Source organism: Pipistrellus kuhlii, unplaced genomic scaffold (assembly GCF_014108245.1).
Source record: "Pipistrellus kuhlii isolate mPipKuh1 unplaced genomic scaffold, mPipKuh1.p scaffold_m20_p_50, whole genome shotgun sequence".
In the NCBI taxonomy this organism is placed as follows: Eukaryota; Metazoa; Chordata; class Mammalia; order Chiroptera; family Vespertilionidae; genus Pipistrellus; species Pipistrellus kuhlii.
Genome location: NW_023425552.1, coordinates 562766 through 579785, shown reverse-complemented (window position 1 = coordinate 579785; position 17020 = coordinate 562766). Strand labels below are relative to the sequence as shown.

Here is a 17020-nt window from a genome sequence, read left to right as displayed (position 1 = left end):
GTCGATGCCATGGAGCATTTTTATGAAAACCAGGGGTGGGTGCTGCTACCAGAAGCTTGAGGTGCGGAGAGGGAGGAGGAGGTTTTGAGAGGAGGGCACCACCCAAGAGCACACCACAGGAACACTGGCAGTGCCCGGGGTGGTGAGTGTGACCGGGTGGGTTTAGCTGGGTGCTCGCTCTACAGAGCCTCCCCCAAATCCGGAGTGAAAGAGGCCTCGCAGGCTGGGTACCTCTCTCCGGGTCTCTGCGGGAAAGGTGAGAACTCCCTCACAGCCTTCCTTCCTTTGGGCCTTCACTAACCATCAGGCCCTGCTTCTCCCCACAGGTGGTCACCCCTCCGGTTTGCCGGGCTTCTGTCACGCGGTGCCCCATCCTACTGACCTCTATGTCCAACTGATCAAGCGGGATCCACAGGTCAGTATTGCTCCCACAGCCCCACGTCCAGACTCCCGGGCTTCGGAGGAGTTAACGTCCTACGAGAGCATGTCAAACTCAAAGGCTAACATGGGCCAAACAAATGAGGCATTCGGCCCTCGGGCCGGTGAGTTTGACATGCTTGTCCCTAGGGCCTTAAGGCCTCTGATACAGATATCGGATATCCGATGGGAGTGACAAAGAGAGCAATACCTGCCCACGGGATTGGCTCCAGTGAGATATAGGACCAGTTGAAGCCAGCTGGGACTCCCTGCAAAGGGGTTTCCAGGAGAGTGGCTGTAACCTCAGAACTGTGGTAAAACACCCCCCCATGCGAAACCCTGGGTGAAGCCGGGACAGGTGCTCACTTGCTCAGTCCGAGCCTCGCCCCTCCCTCCAGCAATGCACCTTGGAGCAGCACCGGTTCAGGATTTCATGTCAAAGTGCCACAGGCAGGCCTCAGGGGCCAGGCTTGGAGGATCTGGGACATTCAGTGCTGCCTCTTCCTTCACCCAGACCCCCCCCCCCCAGAGGCTCCCCTGGGGACCAGCCACCCGGATGGGCGGGGCGCCTGGAGGCGGCCAGTGCTGCTTTCTCTCCAGCTTGACCTTCTATGTCAGAGGACCAGTGGGAAGGGCACTGGGAGACTGACTCCCAGGCGAGATGGGGCCAGCCCTGGCCCGGTTTCCCCTCAATGGGGTTCTCTTGCTCAGACTAAGGAAGAACCGTTGACTCACTTCCTGCCTCGCTGGGTCTGACAGCAGGAGTATTGTTCCCACCAACAGCGGCGGCGGCTGCTGCTGGTGGGGCTACCCCAGGGTTGCCCCTGCCAGCCAGTCCCTTTTTGGGGGGCGTCCCCACTCCCAGACTTCTCCCCCAGCTAAGCTTTTGGAACCCCTCCTTCTTCCCCAAGTTTCCATTTTTTATTTTTTATTTATTTATTTATTTTTTTTGCAGTCTTTGTAAGGATGCCTGAATGGTACCTTATCCTGTTACCTGAATATTATCTCCATTTTTAAAATTAATTAATTTATTTAAAAATACCCAAGGAGCCGAAACCAGTGTGGCTCAGTGGATAGAGCGTCGGCCTGCGGACTGAAAGGTCCCAGGTTCGATTCCGGTCAAGGGCATATGCCTTGGTTGCGGGCACATCCCTGGTAGGGGGTGTGCAGGAGGCAGCTGATGGATGTTTCTCTCTCATTGATGTTTCTAACTCTCTATCCTTCTCCCTTTCTCTCTGTAAAAATATCAATAAAATATCTTTAAAAAAACATACCCAAGGATATTTTTTCATTGATTTTTTTTAGAGAGAGTGGAAGGCAAGGACAGAGACAGAAGCTCCCCCGACCAGGGCCACAGGGATCAAGCCTGCCCTCGAGGTACATGGACATGCCCTTGTACCCTTGACCAGAATCGAACCCGGGACCCTTCAGCCCGCAGTCCGACCGTCAAACCGGCTAGGGCTATTATCTCCATTTGAGAGGGGCAAATTGAGGCTTAGCGATTGTGTGTCTAAGGTGGCGCAAAACAGCACAGCAAGGGTTTGAACCCAGGTCTGCTGATCGCATGTGTCACAGGGTGAGTCCTTAGGAATGTCACTTAACCTCTCGGGCCCCAGTTTTGTTCCGTGGGAAAGGTCGTGATGCATAAAGCTACCTGAAGGAGCCTGGCCTGTGTTGCTCAGTGGTTGAGCATCGACCTATGAACCAGGAGGTCACGGTTTGATTCCTGGTCAGGGCGGATGCCTGGGTTGTGGGCTCGATCCCCCTTAGTGGGGGGGCATCAATGATTCTCTGTCATCATTGATGTTTCTATCCCTCTCCCTTTCTCTCTCTGAAATAAACAAAAAACATAAATATACACACGTATATACATATATGTAGATATATGTGTATATATTAAAGATACCTATAGGAAAATGTATTAATTACATCTATTTCATAGGGCTTGTAGTGAGGGAGAAACAAGTTACATGGAAAAGAGCATATTTTATTGATTTTTTTTACAGAAAGGGAGAGGCATAGAGAGTTAGAAACATCGATCAGCTGCCTCCTTCACAACCCCTACCGGGGATGTGCCCGCAACCAAGGTCCATGCCCTTGACCGGAATTGAACCCGGGACCTTGAGTCCGCAGGCCGACGTTCTATCCACTGAGCCACACCGGTGGATAACCTGGGCCCTGTTCATTTTTTTGTCCTTATCCCCAAACCTGTGTTGAGGAGGCCGCTGGACAGGACTGTGCCGCCTGCCCGGTTATCTCCCAGTTCCCAGGAAGGGATGGGCAGACTGCTTGGCGACCTTGGAATAACCCAGCCTGGGGAGCTCTTGGCCACAGTCCCCCCTCTTTTCTCTCTCTCAGCTCCAGCTGGGGTGGCCTGGCCAAGTGGCACAGACGTTTTCTAGGGCAGGGACCCAGGGGGAGAGCCCAGCCGGCTGGCACCTTTGCAGAGGACAGGGATCTATGCTCTGCCCCAGGCCCCTCGGCCGGCCTGCCTGCCTGCTGGTTTGGGGACTCGGGACAAGTTATTTAAACGTCGTCCGAGTCAGTCTCCTTATCTGCAAAATGGGATTAGCGTCAGCTTGAAAGGATTATGTGGGTTAAATAATGTACATAAAGAGGGAGATAATGCAAAGTGGCGGGCGGGCCCGGTGCCCATCTGGCGATTCCTGGAAAAGGCGGCGGGCTTCTCGTTCTGCTCTTATCCACCTGTCTGTGCACAGATAACAGGTTCAAAGCAGATCCTGGCTCCCTGAACCGGAGGTCCGAGGCTTGCCGCCTACTGCGCAGTCCGATCCCAGGTGGGGAGCAGTCAGAGCACACACAGGCCACCTCCCCTCGGTCATGCTCAAACTCACAGCTCAGCCGAAACCCATGTGGCTCAGTGGATAGAGCGTCGGCCTAAGGACTGAGGGGTCCCGGGTTCGATTCTGGACAAGGGCATGTGCCTTGGTTGTGGGCACATCCCCATTAGGGGGTGCGCGGGAGGCAGCTGATCGATGATTCTCTCTCATCGATGTTTCTAGCTCTCTGTCCCTCTCTTTTCCTCTCTGTAAAAAAATCAAAATATATTTCAAACAAACAAACAAAAAAACCTCGCGGCTCAGGAGTGGCAAGTGGGGGGCGGGGGGTATGTGAGGGCCGGTTCCCCCCACCATCCAGCCGCCTCTGGGCTCCCAGATGAACTCCTCCAGCCCTGCCCGGCCCAGGCCCAGGGTTTGCAGGTCCCGGCGCCTCCGGCCGGAGGAGCTCGCGGCGCGGAGAGCGGAGCCGGGGCGCGGGGGGCCTGGGGGCTGCCCCCGGAGCCCGCGATGGCGTGGCGATCGCTAAGCCCGTCTCCTCCCCGCCATCCCGGGGAGGCTGCAGGGCCTCGGCCGGGGGCCGGGCGGCCTGGGCGGCGGCGGGGCGGCCCGGAGCGCGGAGGTGGCGCCGCGCGGGGGGAGGGGCGCGGCGGAGGCGGCGGCGGAGGAGGAGGAGCCGGGGCCGCCGCAGCCGCTGACAGCGGCCGGAGTAAACAAGCCGCCGCGCCGCCCGCGGCCCGGCCACTGCTCCCCTCCCCTCCCCCGCCCTCCGCGCCGGAGCCCGAGCCCAGGCCGAGCCCTGCCCTCCTCGCCGCCGCCGGCCGCGCCGCCCGCCTCCGCGCGGTGACGCCGCTGCCGGGCGCGGGGAGCGCGGGGAGCGCGCGGAGCTCAGGCCCCGCCGCCCCGCCGGGCTCTCCGCTCGGCCGAGGGCGCCCGAGCCCGCCGCGGCGATCGCCCGGGAAAAGTTTCCCCGCCCGGGCTCCCCGAGGTAAGCGGCGATCGTGCCGGGGGGCCTGGGAGCCGGGGAGCCGGGGAGCCGCGGGCCGGGCCGCGCTGGAGAGGCGTCCCTCTCCCCCGGGCGCGCGCGCGGGGCCCGGCCTGGCCGCGTCGGTACTTTTCCGCTGGGGCCGGGCGAGCCCTCTGACCCCGGGAGCGAGCGCCGCGGGGCCGCCGGGGCGGGATGGGGAGGGGATTCCAGAGGCGCCGGCGGCCCCCCTCCTCCCGCCCCGCCGCCGGGCCCCAGGGGCCGCCCCCGGCTCGCCTCCTCCGCGCCGGGGCAGGAGGAGGAGCTGCTGTTGAGGGGCGGGGGGTGGACCCGGCTTGGCCTGGCCTCGCCCCGCCCGCCCCGCACACCTGGGCAGCCGGAGACTCAGGTGCGGGACCCGCGGCGACCGGAGGTAGGTGCTGGGCTGCCTCCCGCCGAGGCCTGGCCGCCCCGGACGGAGGGGAGGCCTGCCTGCCTGCCTGCCTGGCTGGCTGGCTGCGGGACAGGTCTGACAGCCGGCGGTCAGGTCGGGACCTGCTCTCCCTCCGTCCCTGCTTCCTCTTCCCCCCGGCTCCCTCCGGCCCTGCTTTCCCGGGAGAAGGAAGGGAGGAGGGTGTTGGAATTCTCTGGGACGTGGACACCGGCGATGTGGCCTAGCCGGGGCCGGGCAGCTGTGGCCAGGTGTGGACACGGCCAGCTCAGCCCCAAGTGGCCCCAGGGCTACTATCTGACTATCTGCTACACTGGGCTTCCACGTGTAAGATTTGATGATTTGATTTCTCCCCCCTTCCTCCCCCCCCCCCTTCAAGGATTCTGTGGCTTTAGAAAAAAAAAAGTTTGAAAAATCTCTTGGCTAGCAGTTTTCACCACTGAGGAAACTGAGGCTCAGAGAGAGGAAGTGACTTATCTAAGATCACACAGCATAAGAGTGAGCGGAGCAGGGCCTGGCGGTCACCATTTCAGGGGAGCCTGGCAGTGTGTGTAACAGGACCTGGCCTGGTGGGAGAGACCGGAAGGAGAGCCGGGATCAGGTTTCCCCGGGCAGCTCGGCCCGCGCCAGACCCCCAGCGCCTGGCAGACAGCGGCCGGACCGGACCCGGGGGCAGGTTCGGTGTGGGTGCCTCGGAGGGGCTGTCCGTTTCCAGGGATTCCCGGGGCTGGGAAAAGGGAGCACACAGCCGCCAGGAAGAGCACCCACGGCTCACTCTCTCTCTCCGGCCACAGCCGGGAGCCGGAGTCCCATGTGAGAGGGCATCACAGGGACTGGGGTGAGTCAGAGTCTGGGGTGGGGGCGGGGGCGAGGAGAGAAGCCCATTCATTCATTGTTCTCAGCGCCTGCTCTTTTGGGAAATGGGGGGGGGGGGGTCCCGGCTCCCTCGGGGATGCTGAGGCAGGGCTGTCTGGGGGGGCAGAAGGGGGGTGTCGGGGCTCTGTGGAAGCCGAACCCCCCCTTTCTGTGGTCCCCGCGGCGAGCACGCCCTTGCTTGGGGACTGTTCGTCAGCGCCTGTTTTCTTTCCGGGTGCTGCAAGGTAATTAAATAGTTGGTTAATCACCTCTAACGCCAAGCAGCTGCCGCTCGCTCGCTCCCTCCATCCCCAGTCTGCCTGCCAGAACTTGGGCTCGACCCAAATGAACCCCGTCTGAGGGTGGGGGTTCCAGCAGCAGGGCTCACAGCGCTTTGGGGGGCGGGGGGTGTCTTTGTGTGACACCTGGACCCAGGAGGCAGCTATCGTGGTGGGGAGAAGAGGCCTCTTTCCCACCTGTCCCCAGAACCCCAATATGCCCTGTGAATATTGGGGTCCCTTCGCCTCCTGGGGGTCTGGCTGTCCGGCCATTGCTTAGACCAGCTTTCTGGAACCTGGAACCCGAGTCTGTGGCTCCTGAGCCTGTCCCGGGAGCCGTTTGGACTTTGACCCTCCCGGGTGAGGAGCTGGGTGGTGGACGCCGCCCACCATCAGCTGTCAGGTTATTTTGGTGTGAACTGAAAATACGCCAGGAATAGCCCGAGGCCCCCCTGCCTGGCCTGCGTGGTGGGGCTGCCACAGGGGCGGCAGAGTAGCCGAGGACGGAGGCCGGTCTTGGCTGAGGGCAGCCCTGGAGAAGTGATGGGTTCTCAGGGGTAAGCCCTCGGGGAGCAGGGAGCTTCTGGCAGAGTGGCCTCCTGTGGCGCTGGGCCTTGGGAGGGCATCCTGGGCCCCGTGGGCAGGCCCTGGCACCGAGAGAGGACACCTTCAGCAGCCCCACAGGGACCTCCCCCAGCTCTTTCCCCCCCCCCCCCCAGGTGGCTGGCTTCTGGGTACTTAGGGGCCCTCTGCAGGGACAGTTATGTGGCCCTGGGCAGAGAGGTCCCCCCTGTCTGTTTGCTGAAGGAGGAAAAACAACACGGGGCCTATTGATTCAGCCTCACCTTGGTGCCCCTGGCTCGGCAGCCAGTGTTTGCCCTGGCTGCCCGCTTGCCGGGATTGCGAAAGGCTGGTGGGCGTGGGAGGAGCAGAGGGGGTGGGGGCTGCTGGCGACCTCCAGGCCCAGGGGGGCATGGGGCTGGGCAGCCCCAGCGTTCCCCAGGAAGCAGGAAGAAGGAATCTGGGCCCTTGACTTTGATGTTGGCCGAGGGTCCTTGGAGATCCCTGCCCTTACCCCCGGCCAAACCCCCCTCCCACGTGGGCTCATCAATATTTCTCCCTCTTTGCAAGGTACTCGGGGGCTGGGGCTGCTGTGCCGAACCAAGAAACCCCAGTGAACTTGGTAGAAACTTTTAAAACGCCAACATTTTATTCCTTTATAAAACATACCTGGCAATTTGGGAAAGCAAAAACAGTGACACAAAGGAGAAAACACAGTTCCTCGTCGTCCTCCCCATTTTGAGAGGGGCATTGTTAACGTTTCAGCGTGTGTCTGCCAGACTTCGTTTTGTGGCTCTCTATAAACATACGTGTTGTATAAATAGTTTTTTTTTTTTTTAAGACAAAATGGAATCACTTGTGCACGCTGCTTTGTACAGCCCATCCTTTTCTGCTTCGATTCTGGCGAGCGCTTATGTAGCTGTTCTCATCCCCAGTGACTCAAGCCTCGATGTTCTCCGTCCCACTTGCGTGTTCTTGCGTGGAGAGAGGCTCGGGAGCTGCGCGTGTGTCTGTGTGTGTGTGTGTGTGTGTGTGTGTGTGGAGGGGTCCGTCTGCCTGCCTCGCTGGCTGACCTTGGGGGCTGGTGTTCACGCCTCTTCCCCCAAGGCCGCGCCCGGAGGCCTGCACATGTGGGGAAGGAGCTTGAGCCCGGGGCTGTGGGGGGCTCACTCTCTTCCCCTTTCTTTCCTCCCTTGTCCCTCTCAGAGCCTGCAGCCCGCGTCCTCCCGCCACAGCCCTGCCCGTCTCGGCCCCATGCCCCCGCCAGCCGGCCCCGGGCCACAGGCAGAGCGTCGTCGTAGGCACGTGGGAGCCGCGGCCCTGTGACCAGGCCGAGCAGGCGAGGGCTCTGCGGTCCCAGTCCCCTGTCCCCCCCATGGAGCTGAGGCCCTGGTTGCTATGGGTGATAGCAGCAGCGGGACCCCTGGTCCTGCTGGCGGCTGGTGCCCAGGGCCAGCAGGTCTTCACCAACACCTGGGCCGTGCACATCTCCGGAGGCCCGGCCATGGCCGACCGCCTGGCGCGCAAGCATGGCTTCCTCAACCAGGGCCAGGTAGGTGTTACTGCCAGGACCTTTGGGGGGAGAGAGGGGGGTGGTGAGGGCAGGGCTCTGGCACTGGGGCCTGTCTTCTCGGGGGGCGGCATGTTCCCAGCTTGCCCTGCCCCTGGGCTTCTGGCCTCTGTTGCTCAGAGAACCCGTGTGCCCCAGGCCGGGGGCAGCCCCCCTCGGCCTTCTGCACCTTCTTGCTGCATCCTGGGCAGGTGCCCCGCCACGCCCTGCCAGGGTGTGCCTCCCCGGAAGCCCGGTGCCCGCCCCCCCCCCCCCCCCCCCCCCCCCACCTCCCCGGGGACTGGCAGACGGACAGCCCCGCCCCCTCTCCCCGCTCGGTTGCAGATCTTCGGCGACTATTACCACTTCTGGCACCGGGCCGTGACCAAGCGCTCCCTATCGCCTCACCGCCTGCGGCACAGCCGGCTGCAGAGGGAGCCCCAAGTGAGTGCCGCCTCGCCCCTCCCACCCCGCCCTTTCCTTCCTCCCCCCCCCCCCCCCCCCCCGCCCCCGCTCGGGCACCCACACCGGCTCCCTCGCCCCTGTCCTCGCAGGTCCAGTGGCTGGAGCAGCAGGTGGCAAAGCGGCGGACCAAGCGCGACCTGTACCTGGAGCCCACGGACCCCAAGTTCCCCCAGCAGTGGTACCTGGTGCGAGGCTTGCTTAGGCTCTGGGTCCCCCCCCTCATTCTTCCTCTTTCTGCCTGCTGAGCAGCCTCTCCCTAACCTTCCCCGCTACGCTTTGGGGTGCCCTCCCAGAGGTGTTTTTTGTTTGTTTGTTTGTTTGTTTAAGGTAAACCATACTTTTTATTATTATTATTATTTTAATATATATTTTATTATTTTTTACAGAGAGGGATAGAGAGAAACATCGATGAGAGAGAAGCATCGACCAGCTGCCTCTTGCACACCCCCCACTGGGGATGTGCAACCAAGTAATAATATATTTCATCGATTTTTTTTTTTTTTTTTTTACAGAGAGAAAGGAAGAGGGAGAGAAAGTTAGAAACATTGATCCGCTGCCTCCTGCACACCACCCACTGGGGATGTGCCCACAACCAAGGCACACGCCCCTGACCGGAATCAAACCTAGGACCTCACAGTCCTCAGGCCATCACTCTATCCACTGAGCCACACCGGTTTCGGCAACCATACTTTTCTTTTAAAAAGTATGTTTTTATTGATTTCAGAGAGGAAGGGAGAGATAGAACCATCAGTGATGAGCGAGAATCATGGATCGGCTGCCTCCTGCACCACCCCAGCTGGGGCTTGAGCCCGCAACCCAGGCATGTGCCCTTGGCTGGGAATCGAACCCAGTGCCCTTCAGTGCTCAGGCCGACGCTCTATCCACTGAGCCACACCGGCCAGGGCTCCCAGAGGTTGGTGTTTTTTTTTGTTGTTGTTGTTGTTATATATTTTATTGATTTTTTTTTTTTTTTTTTACAGAGAGGAATAGAGAGTTAGAAACATCAATGAGAGAGAATCATTGATCAGCTGCCTCCTGCACCACCCCCCTCTCCCCCACTGGGGATGTGCCTGCAGCCAAGGTACATGCCCTTGACCAGAATCGAACCTGGGACCTTCCAGTCCGCAAGCCGACGCTCTGTCCACTGAGCCACACCGGCCAGGGCTCCCAGAGTTCTTTAACACAAATCCGTGGAGCCCAGACAGCCAGCTGTGCCATCCTCACGGGAGCAGCCGTGGGTGGAGGTGGCGGCGCTGGGATGGTGAAGGGACTCTCCCGGGTACCCTAACCGTCACCCCCGTTCACCACATCTCCTAAGCGCCGGGTGCCGGGGGCGGGTGTCCCCACAGTCGGGCGTCGCGCAGCGGGACCTGAACGTGAAGGAGGCCTGGGCGCAGGGCTTCACGGGGCGCGGCATCGTGGTCTCCATCCTGGACGACGGCATCGAGAAGAACCACCCGGACTTGGCAGGCAATTATGTGAGCAGGCGGGGGAGGGGGCCGCGCCGCCCGCGGGCGGGGCCGTCCGGGGCAGTCCTCCCCCGGCCCGCCCGGCTGGGCCGCCCCCGACGGCCGCCGTGTCTTTCCCCCCCAGGACCCGGGGGCCAGTTTCGACGTCAACGACCAGGACCCTGACCCGCAGCCGCGGTACACGCAGATGAACGACAACAGGTCAGAAGCCGCGGCCCCGGGCCTCTGCCTCCCTCCTCCCCGTGCAGACGTGTGCTCCCCTGACACGTGTGTCTCTCCTGCCGTCCGGGCCCTGGGGGAGGGTCTGGCCACAGCCCAGGCGGAGGGGGTGGCGGGGGACTTGCTCACACGTGGGACAGAGGTCATGGGTGGAGGGGCTTGGTGACCTTTCTGCTCTGTCCACATTGACACTGCGCGCTCGGCCCCGGCAGGCATGGTACCCGGTGTGCGGGCGAGGTGGCCGCCGTGGCCAACAACGGCGTCTGCGGTGTGGGGGTGGCCTACAACGCCCGCATTGGAGGTGGGTGTGGGCCTTGGGGCTCCCCCTGTTTTTTTTTTGGGGGGGGTGTCCCTCTGGGTGGGGTTTTTCTCTGTCCATTTTCCCACCTGGATCCTTGTGGCCATATGGCTAATCCTTAGACGGCTCTTAGCGACTCAGAGAGCCGAACCCCCAGTGCTGGAGGCCCTGGGCTGGGGTGGGTGAGTGTCTCTTAGCAGGAGTCTCCCTCCTTTCTCCCCATCCGTTCCGAGTCCTTACATGGCAGGCTCTGACCGCCACGCTCCTGATCCAGAGCCTGATCCAGAACAGTCTCTCCCTCCCCTCTCCCTGGGTCTGGTCTTTGAGAGGAAGAGTCAGGTGCGGGAGTTCAGGCTCCGGGTCTCCCTGCACAGGCTCTCTCCTCCCTGCCCATCCTCCGGGTGCAGGGTGGGGGTGCTCCGGGTGCAGGGTGGGGGTGCTCCAGGTGCCCCCGGCAGCGGGACCCATGCAGCCTCCCTCCCCCCCGTTGTGGCCAGGGGTGCGCATGCTGGATGGTGAGGTGACAGACGCGGTCGAGGCACGCTCGCTGGGCCTGAACCCCAACCACATCCACATCTACAGCGCCAGCTGGGGCCCCGAGGACGACGGCAAGACCGTGGACGGGCCGGCCCGCCTCGCCGAGGAGGCCTTCTTCCGGGGGGTCAGCCAGGTGAGAGTGCTCTGCTCCCCATGGCCTTCTCCCTCGTGCTTTTCCGTTTCTGTTTGTTTACTTTGGGTATTGATTTTTTACAGAGAGGAAGAGGGAGGGAGAGAGAGAGAGAGAGAGAGAGAGAAACATCAATCAGCTGCCTCTTGCACCGCCCCCCACTGGGGATGTGCCCGCAACCAGAGTATGTGCCCTTGATCGGAATCGAACCCAAGACCCTTCAGTCTGCAGGTTGACACTCTATCCACTGAGCCAAACCAGTTTCGGCTAGGGCTCCATTTTAATTGTACACAGAGCATGTTTATTAAAATGTTAGGCGACTAGAAGGACAGAAAAAGAGAAAAAGCAAGTTAAAATCACCCACAACGCCACCCCCCGGAACCACCGCTCTGAGCCTCTGGTGGTCCAGGTGTCCTGTTGGTCTGTGCACGGACAGACGGACAGACATCCGGGCGTGTTTACCCACCAGGGGGATCTGGGGCGGCGGGCAGGGGGTCTCTGAGAAGGAGGCCCCAGCCTTCCCCATCTCCTGCTGCGTCTCTTCCTGCCAAGTCCCCCTCCCTCCCCGCCAAGGCCCGTTCCCCAGTGACCCCATCCCCCCCTGTCCACAGGGCCGCGGGGGGCTGGGCTCCATCTTCGTCTGGGCCTCGGGGAACGGGGGCCGGGAGCACGACAGCTGCAACTGCGACGGCTACACCAACAGCATCTACACGCTGTCCATCAGCAGCGCCACGCAGTTCGGCAACGTGCCCTGGTACAGCGAGGCCTGCTCCTCCACGCTGGCCACCACCTACAGCAGCGGCAACCAGAACGAGAAGCAGATTGTGAGTCTCGCCCGCGGGCGCCGGGGAGCGGGCCGCCTGCCAGCTCTGCCCAGACCCATCTGCCTCCCACCCGCCCGCCCGCACGAGCGCGCGCCTGGTGGCTGCATCCTGGTGTGGGAGTCGGGGGGCTCGCTCAGACTCCTGGGGGCCGTGGAGCCCCTGAGAAGTGCAGACTCTTCCTAAAAACAGTCGGGGTTTCTTTTTGGTTTTAAAGTGTATTTTTAAAAAAATATATTTTATTGATTTTTTACAGAGAGGAAGGTAGAGGGACAGAGAGCTGGAAACATCGATGAGAGAGAAACCTTGACCAGCTGCCTCCTGCACACCCCCTCCTGGGGATGTGCCCGCAACCAATGTACATGTCCTTGACCGGAATCGAACCTGGGACCTTTCAGTCCGCACACCGACGCTCTATCCACTGAGCCAAACCGGTTTCGGCTTGTTTTCTTTTCTTTTTAAGTGTATTCTTTTAATTGATTTCACCGAGAAAAGGAAAGGGAGAAAGAGAGAGAAACATCAATGATGAGAGAGAATCGTGGATCGGCTGCCTCCTGCACGCCCCCTCCTGGAGATGGAGGCTGCAACCTAGGCCCCTGACCTCGATCAGAATCAAACCCGCGACCCCCTCAGTCCTGAAGCTGACTCTATCCACTGTGCCACACCGGCCAGGACCAATCGTTGCTCTTAATGATCTCCGACCCCTGGTGCAATCCTCGTGTTCCCTGGGAGACTGGGCAAGAGTCCAGCATTGGCCTGTCCCCAGCAGGGCAGCCCTGGGACACGGACTGGCCCTGGCTCACCACCCCCCACCCTGTGGGCTCAGGGCCTGTAGGAGAGGGAGGGCAGGCAGGCGGCCGCTCTGGCATCCACCCACCACGTGCCCAACGGCCCCGTTGCCCCTGCAGGTGACCACTGACTTGCGGCAGAAGTGCACCGAGTCTCACACGGGCACCTCGGCCTCTGCCCCCCTGGCAGCTGGCATCATCGCTCTCACCCTGGAGGCCAAGTAAGCGGTGGGAGCGCAAGGGGAACGTTCGTACGGCGCCCCCTGCAGGGCAGCCCCGTGTCTCCGGCGCCCAGAGACCCAGCCCCGCCTCTCCCTCCCTCCTTTGCAGTAAGAACCTCACCTGGCGGGACATGCAGCACCTGGTGGTGCAGACCTCAAAGCCAGCACACCTCAACGCTAACGACTGGGCCACCAATGGGGTGGGCCGGAAAGGTGAGGACGAGGTGGCCCGGGGGGCCGGATTGGGGGCCGGTGGGGGGCACTCTGTGCTGACCCCGCCTCCCCCCGCCACCCCCCCCCGCAGTGAGCCACTCCTACGGCTACGGGCTGCTGGACGCGGGCGCCATGGTGGCCTTGGCCCAGAACTGGACCACGGTGGCCCCCCAGCGCAAGTGCACCGTCGACATCCTCGCCGAGCCCCGGTGAGGCCTGGGGCTTGGCTGGGGGGCAGGGAGGGAGGCCCTCGGGCCCCTCCGGGCTCAGCTGAGGGACTCCTCCCCCCGGTGCTCTCTGCTCAGGGACATCGGGAAGCGGCTGGAGGTCCGGAAGACGGTGACCGCCTGCCTGGGCGAGGCCGGCCACATCACGCGGCTGGAGCACGCGCAGGCCCGCCTCACGCTGTCCTACAACCGCCGGGGCGACCTGGCCATCCACCTGGTCAGCCCCATGGGCACCCGCTCCACCCTGCTGGCCGCCAGGTGCCCGCCCTGCCCCCTACCCGGCCCGTCCTCCCCTCAGGCCCACACGCATTTGCTCATTCATTCACTCACTCATTCACTCACCTAGCCCTCATGGTCACCGAGTGCGCCCGCTGCTGGCATTCTGGCGGGGATGGCTTTGTCCCGTGGGACCGTCCTTATTGCAGGAACCCCCGATTCCGCCCACCAAATGCCACGCACGTCTGTGTGCCTTCCCCTGCGCACACATTTCCAGAAACTTCCTGTTAAGAATATCTGGCCGAATGGGAGTCGGGGCCAGCAGTCATTGCCAGCCCTGCGGTGGGAGTAGGGTGTGCGGTGGGTTTGGGGTTTGGGGCTCCCGGCTGGGGTCCCCCCCGGGGCTTGAGATGGCTGTGTGCTCCCCGCCTCCCCCAGGCCACACGACTACTCGGCAGATGGGTTCAACGACTGGGCCTTCATGACAACCCACTCCTGGGACGAGGACCCCTCTGGCGAGTGGGTCCTGGAGATTGAGAACACCAGCGAAGCGAACAACTACGGTACGGGGAGCCCCGGGGGGAGGGGTACTTGAGGGCGGTGTGGGGGGTGGAGGGAGAGAGCCAGGGTCCCCGTGGGGTCCTCATGCCGCTCACCCTGGCCTTCCCGCCCCCCCCCCCGCCCCCCCGCCCCCGCCTGGAATAGGTACGCTGACCAAGTTCACCCTCGTGCTGTATGGCACGGCGCCCGAGGGGCCGCCCACGCCGCCCGAGAGCAGCGGCTGCAAGACGCTCACGTCCAGCCAGGCCTGTGTGGGTCAGTGATGGGCGCTGCGGGGTCTGGGGCCCGAGGCTGGGGGACACGGGGTTGTTCTAGGAGGAGAGGGGGTCTGAAGGAATGCTGCATCCCATGGGGTGGCAGTGCCGGGGCTAGGGGCTCCGGGGGGGCTGCTGGGGCCTCACCCGCCGCCCCTCCCGCCGGCAGTGTGCGAGGAAGGCTTCTCCCTGCACGAGAAGAGCTGCGTCCAGCACTGCCCGGACGGCTTCGCCCCGCAAGTCCTCAGCACGCACTACAGCGCCGAGAACGACGTGGAGCCCATCCGCGCCAGCGTCTGCGCCCCCTGCCACCCCTCGTGCGCCACGTGCCGGGGGCCGGCGCCCACGGACTGCCTCAGCTGCCCCGGCCACTTCTTCCTGGACCCCCTGGAGCAGGTCTGCTCCCGGCAGAGCCAGAGCAGCCGCGAGTCCCCGAAGCAGCCGCCGCTGCCGCCCACCCCGCCGGCCCCCGAGGAGGCGGAGGCGGAGGCGGAGCCGCGGCCCCGGGCCGGCCTGCTGCCCTCGCACCTGCCCGAGGTGGTGGCCGGCCTCAGCTGCGCCTTCATCGTCCTGGTCTTCGTCACCGTCTTCCTGGTCCTGCAGCTGCGCTCCGGCTTCAGCTTCCGGGGCGTCAAGGTGTACACCATGGACCGCGGCCTCATCTCCTACAAGGGGCTGCCCCCCGAGGCCTGGCAGGAGTGCCCGTCGGACTCGGAGGAGGACGAGGGCCGGGGCGAGAGGACCACCTTCATCAGGGACCAGAGCGTCCTCTGACGAGCGCCCCTCGCACCCCGCCGCCAGGCCCCTCCCCTCCTCGGGCACTTTTTAACTCACCAAAGTATTTTTGTATCTCGGACTGGGCTCGGGCCCCAGCTGGCGAGGCCCGGGGAGCAGGGGTGGCTTCCCACCTCACTCCTGGGCCTCCTGGCTGCCTGAGGTGGGGGCCCGGGGCCAGCTGGGGGGGGGGCAGGGGAGGGCCCCCCACACACACACCCTCCGCACCCTCTCCGCGAGGGGAGGAGCGACACCTTAAGGACAGCTTCCCGAGCTCGTCCAGGCCCCAGCCGGAGTCCCTGGGGGGCAGAGGCGATGAGGGCCCCCCTCGGGGCTCCTGGCCCGGCCGCAGCTCTGGCTTCTCCCCGTCCCTCTAAAGCAATAACGGTCCCCAAGCAGGCAGCAGGGAGGCTGGCCCAGGGACACAAGGAGGAGGCGGCCACCTCTTCAAGGGCTTGAGCATCCCTGACACCGCCCCCACCTCCGATGAGCCTCAGGCAGAAGCAGTGATGGAAGGAAGGAAGGGACCAAGGCGAGGCAGGTGCTTCAAGGGTGCGGGGGCGCGCACACGTGTGTGTGTGTGTGTGTGTGTGCGCACGCGTGCTCACACGTGTGTGTGTGTGCGTGTCTCTGCTCACCACAGCTGGCTGCCCGCTGAGCGAGGCCGGCCCAGCCCCCCACGCCGGTGTCCTGACCACCACCCCCTCCTCCTGCCGGGGCCCACGTCCCTGTTTTTTTCTGAGCCCGGGGCTGCCCGGGCTGTGGGCACTCAGTCCCGGAGCCCCCGGGTGGGTGTCGGGGAAGGACGGTGGCCCAGCCAGCCTCCCCCCCGCCTCCCACCCAATGCTGCTTTCCCCTGTGGGGATCTCAGGGGCCGTTTGAGGATATATATATATATATATATTTTCACTCTGTGATTATTTCACTTTAGATGCTGATTTTTTTTTTTTTGTATTTTTTTAATGGGGGCAGCAGCCGGACCACCATCTCCCCACACCCACTTCTCCACCCTCTGCTGTCCCCCCAGCTGCTCTGACACCAGAGGTGTGTGTGGGGGGGGGCGCTGCAGCAGGTTGCTGGGAAAGTGCGGTGTAGCTGAGCCCCCAAGTTCTGAGGAGGCTGCCCAGGGGGGGTCCTTGGAAATGGGGGTCGCGGGAGGAGGGGCGACGGGTGTCCCGCTTCAGATGGGCCTCGCCGTGCCGAGCCGAGGGCTCATGGGTCACTGGTTCTCTAAGTGCCAGGGGCGGGCAGGCAGCGCCGTGCCCCCTCCCACACTGTGCCCTGGTGGAGAAAGCGCTGTCCCAGCCCGCCCCCCACCCCCCCGCCCAGCCCCCCGAGTTCCACTCTTCTGACGTGCCTTTTGCACCCCTCCCACTAGGACAATCAGTCCCCCTTCTGTTCGGGAGCCCTCTTCTTTCTCACCCCGAACCCCGTCCTGGCACCCAAGCCACCTGCCCAGGGGTGCCCGCTCCCCGCCCCCCTCCCCTCCCCTCGTGGCCAGCCCGGCTGGTTTTGTAAGATACTGGGTTGGTCCACAGTGATTTTTTTTTTTCTTTTCTTTCTTCCTTGTAATTTAAACAGGCCCAGCATTGTTGGTTCTATTTAATGGACACAGATAACGTTAGAAGTTTTAAAAAGCGATTAAACTTGCATACCTATGCAATCGAGACCCGGTCTTCTGGTGTGGTGGTACCGTTTCTTCCCGGGACCGCGGGGGGCGGGGGGATCAGCTGCCCAGCGTGACGTCCTGACTGCTGAGGGGTTCCAGGGCCTCTATTGGGGAGCAGAGGGGTCTCAAAGGAGCCAGCATCCCGTCCCACAGGCCTGGTGGCCAGCAGGGGGCGCCCCGTTGCTCAGGGTCTCCCTCGGCTGGAAGAAGGGGCCTGGCCCCCAGGTGTAGGCTGAGGTGTAGGGACCAGGAAGGCCAGCGTGCTCTTACTGGGGAGACCCTGAG

The 17020-nt window shown here is 62.9% G+C and overlaps 1 protein-coding gene across 6 annotated transcripts; it reads left to right on the top strand.

The window, feature by feature from the left end:
• Positions 1–398: 398 nt before the first annotated feature.
• FURIN (furin, paired basic amino acid cleaving enzyme) lies at positions 399–16740 on the top strand. 6 transcript variants are annotated; one of them, XM_045573457.1, is made up of 16 exons: positions 399–415; positions 7531–7876; positions 8219–8317; positions 8428–8523; positions 9688–9816; positions 9932–10008; positions 10239–10327; positions 10822–10994; positions 11603–11815; positions 12721–12821; positions 12931–13034; positions 13126–13243; positions 13340–13519; positions 13916–14040; positions 14183–14293; positions 14462–16740. In XM_045573457.1, the coding sequence occupies exons 2-16, from the start codon at positions 7700–7702 to the stop codon at positions 15064–15066; spliced, it is 2397 nt and encodes a 798-aa protein (XP_045429413.1). In that variant the 5' UTR covers positions 399–415; positions 7531–7699; the 3' UTR covers positions 15067–16740. The 6 variants fall into 6 exon arrangements, with proteins under 6 accessions (XP_045429413.1, XP_036271438.1, XP_036271437.1 ...); XM_036415545.2 differs by lacking the exon at positions 399–415 and adding an exon at positions 4055–4203; XM_036415544.2 differs by lacking the exon at positions 399–415 and adding an exon at positions 4523–4613 and having other exon boundaries at positions 7522–7876.
• Positions 16741–17020: the final 280 nt, after the last annotated feature.

What these genes read in the sequence shown, in the direction of transcription:
- FURIN (XM_045573457.1), top strand. Translation starts at nt 7,700, where the DNA reads ATGGAGCTGAGGCCCTGGTTGCTATGGGTGATAGCAGCAGCGGGACCC. An exon ending in ACGCAGATGAACGACAACAG is followed by an intron (nt 10,009 to 10,238) that starts GTCAGAAGCCGC and finishes CGGCCCCGGCAG; the next exon opens with GCATGGTACCCGGTGTGCGG. An exon ending in ACCAGAACGAGAAGCAGATT is followed by an intron (nt 11,816 to 12,720) that starts GTGAGTCTCGCC and finishes TTGCCCCTGCAG; the next exon opens with GTGACCACTGACTTGCGGCA.